The 13,272-nt window shown below is 41.4% G+C and overlaps 1 protein-coding gene across 1 annotated transcript in view; it reads left to right on the forward strand.

Moving 5' to 3' along the window:
• Positions 1 to 13,272, forward strand: part of LOC124776043 — a 247,507-nt gene that overhangs the window by 39,832 nt on the left and 194,403 nt on the right. Inside the window, exon 2 of the mRNA XM_047250883.1 lies at positions 8,458 to 8,922. Within this exon, the coding sequence (XP_047106839.1) occupies positions 8,476 to 8,922 (447 nt within the window). The 5' untranslated portion in view covers positions 8,458 to 8,475. The remainder of the gene's footprint in view (positions 1 to 8,457; positions 8,923 to 13,272) is intronic.

Genomic DNA, 13,272 nt, shown 5'->3' on the forward strand with positions numbered 1-13,272 from the left:
CATTTTAATATGACAAAAGGCTGCTATGGTGCATTTCCGAATGACTGTTTAAAGTTTATATTCCATCAGTTGCAAACCTGAAAACGGTTGTTATGTTCTTACAGCCTGAAATTTACTTGCAGCTCGTATGTTCTGGGACGGAATATCACAGCATTCAGAATCCAAATAAAGGGCACAATAGAAAGCTATAGCTGTGCTTTGGCCCTGTGCAAGATTCCTTAATTATCTTAAACAACACTTAACAGTATTTATGATATGCTCCACTCTATCCCGTGCCGTTTGCTTCTTATAAATTATGCAAACATGAAATTACGGGTAACTTTTTACGTCTTTCTTGGCTAGAGAGCGCGGTATTACCAAGTTGGAGACCACATCAAAATAAATGATGGATCTGATCCCTGCGCAAGACCGTTTAGGTATGTACATGACGAATTATGCCTTTCTTTGCAATAGCTCTGTATGGAATGTACCTGTCACTTTGGCAAGTACTGGTAATTCCATACCGCTACTGCTGCTGCAATCACATTATTTCGTCTCTGTTTTCCGCGTGTTATGACGTCGATATCTTCGTCTCTGCAACCTGGCACTGTCTGCTGTCACACTTTAACACGTGTTGTGACACTTGTTTAACATTTATACCAATGGAGGATGGTCATAAAAAGTCTTGCGGGAGGGGTAGCACGATAGTTCATTGTGCTTGTAAGGAGTATAGAATCGAAATTTCGTAGTGATTTTTTAATATTACCATAAACATGTATTTTAATGATTCATACGGATAGTTTAGATGTGTCAATATTTTATTGTGCTTGGAAAGAGTGAGACGTTTCACGATATATAGTAAGTCTATTTTAAAAGATATCGACTAACTTTGTCTCTGGAAATGTCACATCTCTCACTGTTACCGTCTTTGGTCTTTTGGTTAAAAGCAGTACATACTCTTCTGTAGCCTAAGTAATATTTTGTAGTAAAAACGCCTTATTTCTTCCTTCCTTCTACAATAAGACAATTGCTTTGTGCGTGTGTTTATGGTATAATAGTTGGTTACAGCTCTTTATTTTCGCGATCCATACTTTCTGGAAATGCGACTGCACAGATTAAATATATACTTAACGTACTGAGACGCCACTGCAACATGAACATCGTACTTTTAGCGCTGTTGACGTAGTTCTACTATGTTGTGAGGAATATTATAGGGAAAATTACGTCTATAAAGATTTTAGGGAGCTCTCTCACTGCCAATTGTTACTATTGTTCACATCCTTCAGTAGGCTTGTGTCTTTTGTAATAATAGCAATAACTAGCAATCAGTAGCATTGCTTATATTGTTTGTAGCAGATAACAAGACACGTTACAAGTGTTCCTCCTATAGTCGTGCTTGAGAACAATTTAAATGTGGAAATACTTAATTTTAGGGTGTGCTGTGTCGTACATCAATAGTAGGTCGACATTCAGTCTGCCTATTTTCACGATTAGGGCAGTGTTTTTTAGCTAACACGCATTTTTCTGCAGTTATAAGCCTGGTTAGGTTAGTTTTACGACATGGAATTATTAGGCCTAACATCTAAAATGTCAACTGTTATTGGACGTGGAAATTTAGCATTGGCGTCGATACATTAGAATTTTGGGCACTGATTTGGCGACCATATGTATATGTGCAAATTATCTCAGGCTTTATTTAACACTGCAGCCTTTTTTGCAATATTGTGACATCACATTCATTGATTTGAGTATTACAGTATTTTTCATGAATTAACATCAACAAGCAATGCAAACATCGCATTTTGTGCACTGCTGACGTATTTTGCAGACATTTCAGAAATTCTCCAACACCATGGGTGTGAAAAATAATTAATTTACGACTCTGTTGCGTTTTTTAACTGTGCAACAATCCATTTGTGGCAGTACGAAATGGTGATCGAATTTCCCTTGCATAGTCACATGCTGGTGGCACTAAGCACTCGTTTTTTACAGTGCAGCCATCTGCTGGTGACAGGAGCAAGCAGAATGTGAAAGAGGACTTGCTTTTATTTGCATTGTAGAGGCTTGTCGAATGGTATTGATGGTTTCAACAAATACGATTTCTATTTTGTTATTTATATTTTGGAAGCACATTCTGGGTTTTAATTAACTGTAGAGAATTATGCTATCTACTCTTTCCAATATTCCATGAGGAATGATATATAGCCGGCCGTAGTGCCCGTGCGGCTCTGGGCGCTACAGTCTGGAGCCGAGCGACCGCTACGGTCGCAGGTTCGAATCCTGCCTCGGGCATGGATGTGTGTGATGCCCTTAAGTTAGTTAGGTTTAATTAGTTCTAAGTTCTAGGCGACTGATGACCTCAGAGGAATGGTATATAGCTTCAAATGAAATTTGGCAATATGGGAAACAGTTCTTAAACGAATTTTTGGAAGTCAGTAAAGCAAACATTGTTGATTAGTTTACCATATTTGGCTGCCGAGAAGGGGTGCGTCAGGGTGGGTGTGGCCCATGGGGGCTTCATGTTCCCCTAGAGAAAATTATCATTTCCAAGATACATCATGTAATAGCATATAATACTGCAAACTCAGTTCGGAGAGGAAATGTCCGTGAGTTGCTTCAGGGTCTCCCTATCAAGATGAAGCCAGGCATTGAAGATTAGATCCCATGGAGCTACCTAAGTGTGGGGAAAAATTATGATACTTTTGACCTACTGTTCCAAATCATGCCAGATTTTCCCTAAGGGATTAAGATCGGTTAATTTAGTAGGCCAACAAGGTGCCTGGGTGTTCGTCCAACCAGTAACGCATGCATGCATGCATGCATGCTTGGAGGTAGGCCTGTGAACATGCATGTTTTCATCTTGGAAGGTGGAGTGTTCATAATATACTGGTCATGAAGATACAGAAAAAGGGATAAAACTTGTTTAATGTCCCCTCCAGCAGACAGTGATGAGGGCAGACGAACTAGCGTGGGTAATGCCGCTGGATAGTGGAGAAACCTGTCACGAAAGGTGCCTGTGGCGCATAGAGTGTGCGGACCTGGTGAAGGTGCTTTGCTGCAGACGGCAGTGGGCTGGGCAGGCCAGTGCTTACCTGAAATTCGACCACGGTAGACCTCTCCTTGTACTTCGTGCTTGGCCATTACCTGTTCCTGTGCCTGTCTTTAAGTGATTTATGACCCTCTGCATCTCATTGATTGACCCAAACGGCGATGTAGTTTTCCTGTCACGGAATTCTGTTCCCCAACTCTTATGGAGTCATCATTGGCCCATGAAGTATCCACACCAGTCGTGTAGTGTAGTGGCGTTGTCCCACTTTTGCAGATACTAAAACCTGATCACTGGGAATAAATAAACATCCCGGTTCATGTTTTTTGTAATCTGAATGACTAGACCCGTAATAATGTTACCAAAAATACCCCCAAGCGATCACAGAACCTCCTATGCCCTGAGTAAACCGTCCAATTTAGATCTATACACCATTTAGATTGTTTTCACAGCAAATTGTAGAAATAGCTCCATTTGAATCATATACAACTGCTCGCTACACGTACCTAAAGACTGGAAAAGTTGCACAGGTCCCACCACTATGCAAGAAAGGAAATAGTAGTAATAATGTGAATTATAAACTCACATGATTGACATCCATTTGTAGTAGGATTCTGAAACATGTACTTTGTTCTAACGTTGAAATGTTTCGAAAGGAACCATCTATTGAACATAACCAGCACGGTTCCATAAAATGTCGTTCTCGTGAAACATTGCTGCATCTTTATAAACAAGAAGTAATTTCTAGATTTTCAGGAGGCTTTCGTCACCGATCCTCACAAGCGGCTACTAATCAAATTGCGTGCCTATGGAGCATCGTTTGAGTTGTGCGACCGAATTTGTGATTACCTGTCGTAGATTGTAGCAATAGTAGTAATCTAGGGAAATCTAAGTGATATCTGCTCCCCCCCCCCCCCCCCTCCCCTGCCCCAAGGAAGTGTCATAGGCTTCTAATGTTCTTAATCTATATGAATAATTTATTACACGATCAAGGGCCCTCTTAGGCTAGTTGTAAACTATGCTGTTGTGTACCGTGTAGTAAAGTCATCAGAATATCAAACAGAATTACAAAATGATTTAGACAAGATATCTGCACGATGCGAAAAGTGAAAATGGACGCGAAACGATAAACAGTGTGAGGTTCTCTAGATGAGTATTAAAAAATTAAGGTCAAAGCTCGATTACACGAAAAATAAAGCAAATTTAAAGGTCGTCGTTTAAACTAAATATCTCGCAATTTCAATTACGAACAACGTAAACTGGAACTATTACATAGAAAATGTTGTGAGAAAGTTGTATCAAATACAGGGTTTTATTGGCAGAAGACTTATAAGCTCGAACAAATCTGCGAAAGATGCTGTCTACGCTACTATTCTGCGCGAAGGAGAACGTCGAGAAAGTCTTACGTAAGTGCAACTCGTTTTGTGTTATCGAGCTGTCACGGATATGATAAGCGAGTTGGGGTGACAATCAATAAATCAAAGGTTTTTTTCGTCGCGTTAAGATCTTTTTCCGAGATTACAGTCTCTAGCTTCCTCCTTTCAATGACGAAATATTTTGTTAATTCCCTCATATAGAAAATAAATGAAATAAGAGAAATCAGAGCTCACTCGGAAAGGTTTAGAGATTCATTTTTCCCACGCACTACTCGAGAGTGGATCGATGGAGAAATAGTCTGAAAGCAGTTCTATGAACCTTCAGCCAAAGAGTTACGTGTGAACTACCTAGTAATCATGTGAACATACGCCGCGAATCACCTAAAATTTGCAGCGCAAATATTGTGGAAATGGAAAGTGCTATTGATGTGGAGTTTCCACAGAGCGAATTGGTAACAGGAGGCTCGTATTGTAACCGATCAACAGATTGTAATAATTTTTGTGTTAGCAGAAGAGCCAACACCGTGCTACGTGGAGGCCGAGTGCACGCGTTTTAGCTCACGCAGGCTGGCGTGAGGAGGGAAGAACTATACTGACTTGAGGTCTGGAACATGACAAGGATGAGAATTCAGAAAGCGGACGTAATTACTTTCATACTTAGCTTTAATCCATTAATGATGAACGTCGATCTTGACGCTACATGATTCACAATATTATCTGTTCAGAATACATTCTTGAAGTTATTATAGTAACTGAATATGTCGCCTTGCTAGGTCGTAGCAAATGACGTAGCTGAAGGCCATGCTAAACTGTCGTCTCTGCAAATGAGAGCGTATGTAGACAGTGAACCATCGCTAGAAAAGTCGGCTGTACAACTGGGGCGAATGCTAGGGAGTCTCTCTAGACTAGACCTGCCGTGTGGCGGCGCTCGGTCTGCAATCACCGATAGTGGCGACACGCAGGTCCAATGTATACTAACGGACCGCGGCCGATTTAAAGGCTACCACCCAGCAAGTGTGGTGTCTGGAGGTGACACCACAATATACTTAGCAAATGTACATTTCTGTGCAAATGGAACAATGCCAATTGACAACAAACTAAAAATAGAGTAAAATTGAATGCCAATGGTGTTTGGTGCAGGACTCTAGCGAGACTCGTTTACGAGATATTGTGTTTGAAAATATATAATACATGTATAATACCTGTTGTAACCCACGAAAAATAACAACACAAGTGTATCCACCAAGTATGTAGATCCTGACCACCAACGCGACAACTGACCATCACAGGATGTGTTTAAAATGACCACCGGCAGCGCCAATACATGCTTCCAGTCTGGCATAGAACGACGGCTGCACACGTGCTAGCGTTTGAGGCTGCAGCTAGTAACACGTCGTTGCATATCGTCTGGTGTACTTGGTATATCCTTGAAGACGGCATCATTCAGCTTTTTTCACAGAAGAAGGTCTACAGGCGGAAAATCCGGGAAACGGGCCGGCTAAGGACAGGTACTCTGCTCCCAGTACAGCGATTTGGAGACAATTCGTGAAGGTATGCTGTAGCGCTTCGTACACTATAGGTTGGACAACCGTCATGTTGCTGGCACAGTTTCCCCCTAGTCTGCAGAAAAACGTCTTCTAGCTTCCGTGGAAACTGCTCTGTTAGGAGGCTACGATATTTGTGCGCGTTCAGTGTTCCGCATATGAAAAATGGGCCTATGACCTGATGATACACTATCCCACACCACACGTTTTCACTCCATGGACGCTGATGTTCCACCTGTCGAAGCCAACGTGGATCGTCAAGAGACCAATAGCGCATGTTTTGGTTGTTTACCTGGCCATGAACGGTAAATGTGGCTTCATAACTAAACGAGATACATGATACATCAGGAGTATCCTATCTACTGGGACATCTTGCCGCATGCGCCATACAAGAACGAACTGCATTCTGCGTATCCTCTCTTCATACACCATGAGCATGGTGGATTTTTCTGCATTGGTGAATCCTATCGTCCACTCACGACCTACTGCTTGGACTGTCACACACTAATTGACCAGCAAGTTGAAATGCAGTCAAGGAACACACAAGCACACTGTAAGCAAACAAAAACTGTTGTGACTTGGCAAGACAGCCAAGCCACTATGAGAGGAAGCCGAAAGGCACGCTTTTAAGCTCACGCAGGCTGGCGTGAGGTCTGGAACAGTTAAAGGAGTTGAGTCTGGTAAAAAAAGTACGTAGCTTCTGGAATACTTAACTTTAATCCATAATTGGTGAACATCGGTCTGACGGTACATGCATCACAAGATAAATAGCAAATGATAATGGCGCCTTGCTAGGTCGTAGCAAATGACGTAGCTGAAGGCTATGCTAACTATCATTTCGGCAAATGAGAGCGTAATTTGTCAGTGAACCATCGCTAGCAAAGTCGGCTGTACAACTGGGGCGAGTGCTAGGAAGTCTCTCTAGACCTGCCGTGTGGCGGCGCCCGGTCTGCAATCACTGATAGTGGCGACACGCGGGTCCGACGTATACTAGCGGACCGCGGCCGATTTAAAGGCTACCACCTAGCAAGTGTGGTGTCTGGCGGTGACACCACAAAAACATCTTACCTAGCAAGTACGCAGGCTGAATGGTAGAAACAAGCGCAGGTGCGGAAATTTTTCAAAATACGATATCTCGTAAACGAGTTGAACTAGAGTCATGCAACAAACACAACTGACATTTTAATTTACCCTACTTTCGATTTGTTAATATCAATAGGGATTGTTCCATTTAAAAATGTTTATGTATGCATAAAAAATACACTTTATAAATGTTATTTCAATTTTTTGATTGGCTAACAATACGAGCCCCTGTTTACTAATACACTCTGTGAAAACCGCACACCAATAGCACTTTCCATTTCCGCAATATATGCGTTGCAAGGTTTAGTAATAGAAGTAATAGAACCCAGTACGTTTTCCTGGATGATGAGTGTCCATTGGAGGTGAGGGTATCATCTGGAGTGCCCCAGGGAAGTGTGGTAGGTCCGCTGTTGTTTTCTATCTACATAAATGATCTTTTGGATAGGGTGGATAGCAATGTGCAGCTGTTTGCTGATGACGCTGTGGTGTACGGGAAGGTGTCGTCGTTGAGTGACTGTAGGAGGATACAAGATGGCTTGGACAGGATTTGTGATTGGTGTAAAGAATGGCAGCTAACTAAATATAGATAAATGTAAATTAATGCAGATGAATGGGAAAAAGAATCCCGTAATGTTTGAATACTCCATTAGTAGTGTAGCGCTTGACACAGTCACGTCGATTAAATATTTGGGCGTAGCATTGCAGAGCGAGATGAAGTGGGACAAGCATGTAATGACAGTTGTGGGGAAGGCAGATAATCGTCTTCGGTTCATTGGTAGAATTTTGGGAAGATGTGGTTCATCTTAAAGGAGACCGCTTATGAAACACTAATACGACCTATTCTTGAGTACTGCTCGAGCGTTTGGGATCCCTAAGAGGTCGGATTGAGGAAGGACATAGAAGCAGTTCACAGACGGGCTGCTAGATATGTTACTGGTAGGTTTGATCGTCACGCGAGTGTTACGGAAATGTTTCAGGAACTCTGGTGGGAGTCTCTAGAGGAAAGGAGGCGTTATTTTCGTGAATCGCTACTGAGGAAATTTAGAGAACCAGCATTTGAGGCTGACTGCAGTACAATTTTACTGCCGCCAACTTACATTTCGCGGAAAGACCACAAAGATAAGATAAGAGAGATTATGGCTCGTACAGAGGCATATAGGCAGTCATTTTTCGCTCGTTATGTTTGGCCGTGGAACAGGGAGAGAAGATGCTAGTTGTGGTACGAGGTACCCTCCGCCACGCACCGTATGGTGGATTGCGGAGTATGTATGTAGATGTAGATGTAGATGTAGGTGATGCACCCAGTATATGAAGATACTTAAAGCTAACATGGACTGAATGATTAGCAACACAACCAAAAGAAATGGCTTAACCATAATAAATAAGACGAAATGAGGAATTAATCTACTATCGCCAATCTCGTCCGCAGGTGGGTGGAAGACCTGCTATGGCGTCAGCCTGCAGCCTGTTCCTGCTGGCGGTGACTGTGGCCGCAGCGGCAGGGACGCCGGCCGACCACTGCCGACCATCATGCCCGCAGCTCCTGCCGCAGCTGTCCGGCATGGTTCGTTGGTGCCGGACGCGGCCCTTGAACGCGACCATCACCGATACGGTAGCAGACTGCTTCAAGAACCCCTCATCATTCAACCAAGGATTTATGATTATCGGTGCCTCATCCGGCTATGTGGACATTGTGCGCGGTGATAGCAAGTGGATGGTCTGTGTAGCAGAAGGCCTCGGACATGGAACTGAGGCGCGCTTCGGTGCCGTATGGGATCCGTCGGAAGGGCTCTGTCCGGAAAAGTACACGGCATGGCTCGCCACTTACAATGCACCGCCTTGCTGGCACTATGACTACTCCAGTGCTGAAGGGACGACGATCAACCAACAGCAAGTGAGTAATATTGTATTGAGATCTGTAAAGCTACGTCTGAAAAGTAGCACATATCAATTTTTTTGATGCAGTTACTTAAACACACCGAAGGTCATCTTGTTGTTGTTGTTGTTGTTGTGGTATTCAGTCCGAAGACGGGTTTTACTCAGCTCTCAACGCTTTCCTGTGCAAGTCACTTCATTTCCAAGTAACTACTGCAGAATCTGCTTACTGCTTTTGAATCTGCTTGCTGTATTCATCTCTTGCTCTCCCTCCACGACTTTTATCCCCCCCCCCCCCCACACACACACACACTCACACACTTTCCTCCAGTACTTAACTGGTGATCCCCTGATGCTTCAGAATGAATTCAGGTTGTGCCACAAATTTCTTTGCTCCCATTTCTGTTCAGTACCTTCTCATTATTTATGATCTACTCATCTAATCTTCAGCATTCTTCTGCAGCACCACATTTCGAAAGCTTCTATTCCCTTGTCGTCTAAACTGTTTATTATTATTCACGTATGGGTTCAGCAATCCATCAATCTCGCTTTTGTTGGTTGTTCTTCCTTTCTGTCCAGATTTATTTTATCCATTTAGAATTAAGTCTCTTTCTTTCATCAGACCATGGTGTTCCAGTCCGTTTTCTAACTTCCCTCTGACCAACTTTCCAATCAAATATCTTTTGTCTGAATGTTTTACTATTTTAATGTCTCCCTGAGCTATACCGGCAACTTTAAGATCCTCCTTAATACCAGCGATCCATTTAATTGGCTCAGTTTTGGCCTTACTTCTGTTTTCGTAAAACTCTACTATTTGTTTTGTCAACCTAGTGGATGCCATCCTTTTAATGTGCCCATAAAATTCAAGTCTTCGTTTTCTCACGTCACCATGTATTCTTCTCTTTCCTTATTACTTCTCCGCCAATACGTTCCTCAATCAGTAATTTTTGGGCCTAATATTGTCGTAATACTATTTCTTTCATTCTTTTGAATTTTTTCAATTCCCACTTTCTATTTAAAATTAAAGGTTCTGCTCCATAAAGCCATTCAGGTTTGATTACAGTGCTGTAATGCCGAAGTTTAGTGAATTTAGAAATTGATTTTTTACTTTAAATATTTTGTGTGAATCAGAATGCGGTTGCCATTTTTTAACAGCGATCTTCGTTTGCTGCTTTTCCAGTCCGTTTTCTTGTATGGTTTTATTTCTCCATATTTCGTGTTCAATAACTCTGGTGCTTGTTTGTTGCGCGTCATATATTCCGTTTTTTTCGAATGACATTTGTAGCCCTACTTTTTCTGCAACTTCTTTAAGAATTTCAGATTTATTGTTATTATTTTTTTTGAACTGTGGTAATATCGCTAGTTAAAACCGCCATATCGTCTGCAAAGGCGGGGCGCTTACCCTAATATTGCTTGTACCTAACTTGACTGACTGATCTATGTTTTAACTCGACTTTTGCTGGCGCCATTCTGTAATTACCTTGTCCAAAAAACAGTTAAACAGTCAATCTCCTTGTGTAACACTAGCCCTTATATCAGATGGTTCAGAAATTTCTCCCATGAATTTAACTTTAGAGCTAGTGTGAGTTAACTTTTCCTTAATCGGTGTTAGAGATTTATATTCTACCCCTTGTTCCTTTACAATTTGGAAAAGAGATTCACGATCAATTGAGTCTCAGGCTTTTTTAAAACAGACAAATGTGCATATAATATTGTTACCAGAAATCCTTTGGTGGCTAAGGATTAGTTTTAAATTAAGAATCTATTCTGGACAGTATCTGTTTGGTCTAAAGTCTGCTTGGTATTCACCAATTTTAGGGTCAAACTGTTCTTGGGCTCGATCAATTAAATATTGCGAGATAATTTTGTATGTGACAGGGAGAAAGAGATTCCTCTGTAATTATTAACATCGGTTCTGCCACCTTTTTTATGTAATGGATGAATTAGGGCAGTTTTTCAGCTCTCAGCTATTTTCTCTGTTTGCCAGATATGTCCTATTACTTGACTAATCTCTTTTATAGTGTTAGGGCCAGCTGATTTTAGTAATTCAGCAGTTACACTATCTTCTCCGGATGCTTTACTGTTTCTAAGTCTTAATTTGCTTAATTATTTCGATTTCGTCAGGTCCTTTTAACTGCTTATAGTTTATGTTACACTTTCATACAAGGCTGCACTCCATACAAATACTTTCAGAATATATTTCCTGACACTTAAATCTATACTCGATGTTAACAAAGATCACTTCTTCAGAAAAGCTTTTCTGGCCATTGCCGGTCTCTATTTTATATCCTCTCTACTTCAGCCATTATCAATTATTTTGCTGCCAAATAACAAAACGCATCTGCTGCTTTAAGTGCCTCGTTTCCTAATCTGATCGCCTTAGCATAATCTGATGTAATTCCACTACATTCCAATATCCTCGTTTTTCTTTTGTTGATGTTCATCTTATATCCTCCTTTCAAGCCACTGTTCATTCCGTTCAACTGCTCTTCCAAGCCCTTTGCGGTCTCTCACAGAATTACAAAGTCATCAGCAAACCTCAAAGTTTTTATTTCTTCTCCCTGAATTTAATCCCTGCCCAACTTTTTATTTTATTTCCTTCTTTGCTTTTCAATGTACAGATTGAATAACATCGGGAATAGGTTACATTCGTGTCTCACTCCCTTCTCCCCGTAAAAGATAATAGGTAGGACTTGTGGAGCAGGCTGACATAGAAGAAGAAAGTACTGGTAAGACTGAAATACTGCGAAACTAGGAGTACTTGAGATCTGACTGTACGGAAGGACATTGAAAACTGAGTACACAAACGAAGCACAAAATTAAAAATAATTATGTAGGGCATGCTGTTTAGGAAAATACAATGAATCCGTCATCAGTGGAAGGAATAAGTTGGTGGTAAATATTCTAAGGCACTCACGACAAGCAATGGAGAAAAAAATGGCCCATTAGATACGTTGCATGGATTTGCGAAGATTTTGGGTGCATGAAGACTTCATATCGACAGAAGACAAGGAAATTACTGCAGATATCTACAAAGATGTACCATTTCTCAGAGAATCGGTACAAGACACGTGACAGACACGTTGAAGGGTGTTCAGAAAACTAATGTAACTACAAGAAATCCAATTAAAGCTTCGTAGAGATTTTTCAGAGGTAACTGAACCATTAAAATTCGACTGTTAAAAGAGATTTATTGAATTTTATCCTGCCGATGCCGTTCTGCTCTGTGCTTGCCATTGTCCTGTCTGTATTTTGCGTGTTGATACCACATAAGAATACGGGTTGGCGCGACTCCGCAGTCTCACATATGCTGTCATGACGTCATGTGCCGACCATTGCACGGATACATATTAACGGTTCTACTTCCTGAGGATATTGAAGTTTGAAACTTTTATAGCCTCTGACGATGTCTCCACCATTAGGCATAGGCACAGAAATGTAATTTGGACTAAGGCGTAACGCTCATAAAACAAAGTACACCAAGGACGTAAATACTAAATGCGAAAGCCTGCACTGTATGATTGGTTAAGTAAGACAAGAATGTACATCACGAAGCACAATATTTCATTAGCAGTAGATATTTTTCGTGGATACTCAAGCAAATACACTTCTCTGAAATTATCAATGCGTTCTTGTTTAGTCTTGCAATATAGTATTAGATATTGTTTCATTATTCAGTATCTCAGTAAATTAATTTTTAATAATATTTTCTATTCTGAAAGTACGAATCCCGCCAGGTTAGCCGAGGGCGCTAATTCGCTGCTACCTGGACCCGAGTAGGCGCGCCAGCCCCGGATCGAATCCGCCCAGCGGACTAACGACAGGGCTGGTGTGCTGGCCAACCTGTATGTGGGTTTTAGGCGGTTTTCCTCATCTACCTATGTGAATACTGGGCTGGTCTTCACGTCTTGCCTCAGTTACACGACTCGCAGACATTTGGAAACGTTCACACTATTTCATGGCTTACACTAGACGCAGACAGCTGGGGTACACTACTTCAGCCTGGGGGTGGGGGGTGACAGGATGGTGACAGGAAGGGCGTTTGGCCACCCTCTGATACTAATATCGCCACATCCATAGTATCTTGGTCGATCCCGCTTTGAAGCGGGACAAAGGCCCAAAGAAAATGATGATGATTCTGAATGAAAGAAAATTGTCTTACTAGTTAAATATAGATTCTCATAAGAAACAGTCTGGTTTTGTAGGTTATTAAAATGTAACTTGTGTAGTGTGCAGCATTTGTTACATGTAATGGCAGCTGTTTCAAGTACGCATAAATCAGAAACACATTGTTTAGATTATATTTTACTTCGCTAATGTATATCATACAAAAATATTTTTTTGAATTAACTTTTTCATTCAAGTGGGA

This window comes from Schistocerca piceifrons, chromosome 2 (assembly GCF_021461385.2).
Source record: "Schistocerca piceifrons isolate TAMUIC-IGC-003096 chromosome 2, iqSchPice1.1, whole genome shotgun sequence".
Lineage (NCBI taxonomy): Eukaryota > Metazoa > Arthropoda > Insecta > Orthoptera > Acrididae > Schistocerca > Schistocerca piceifrons.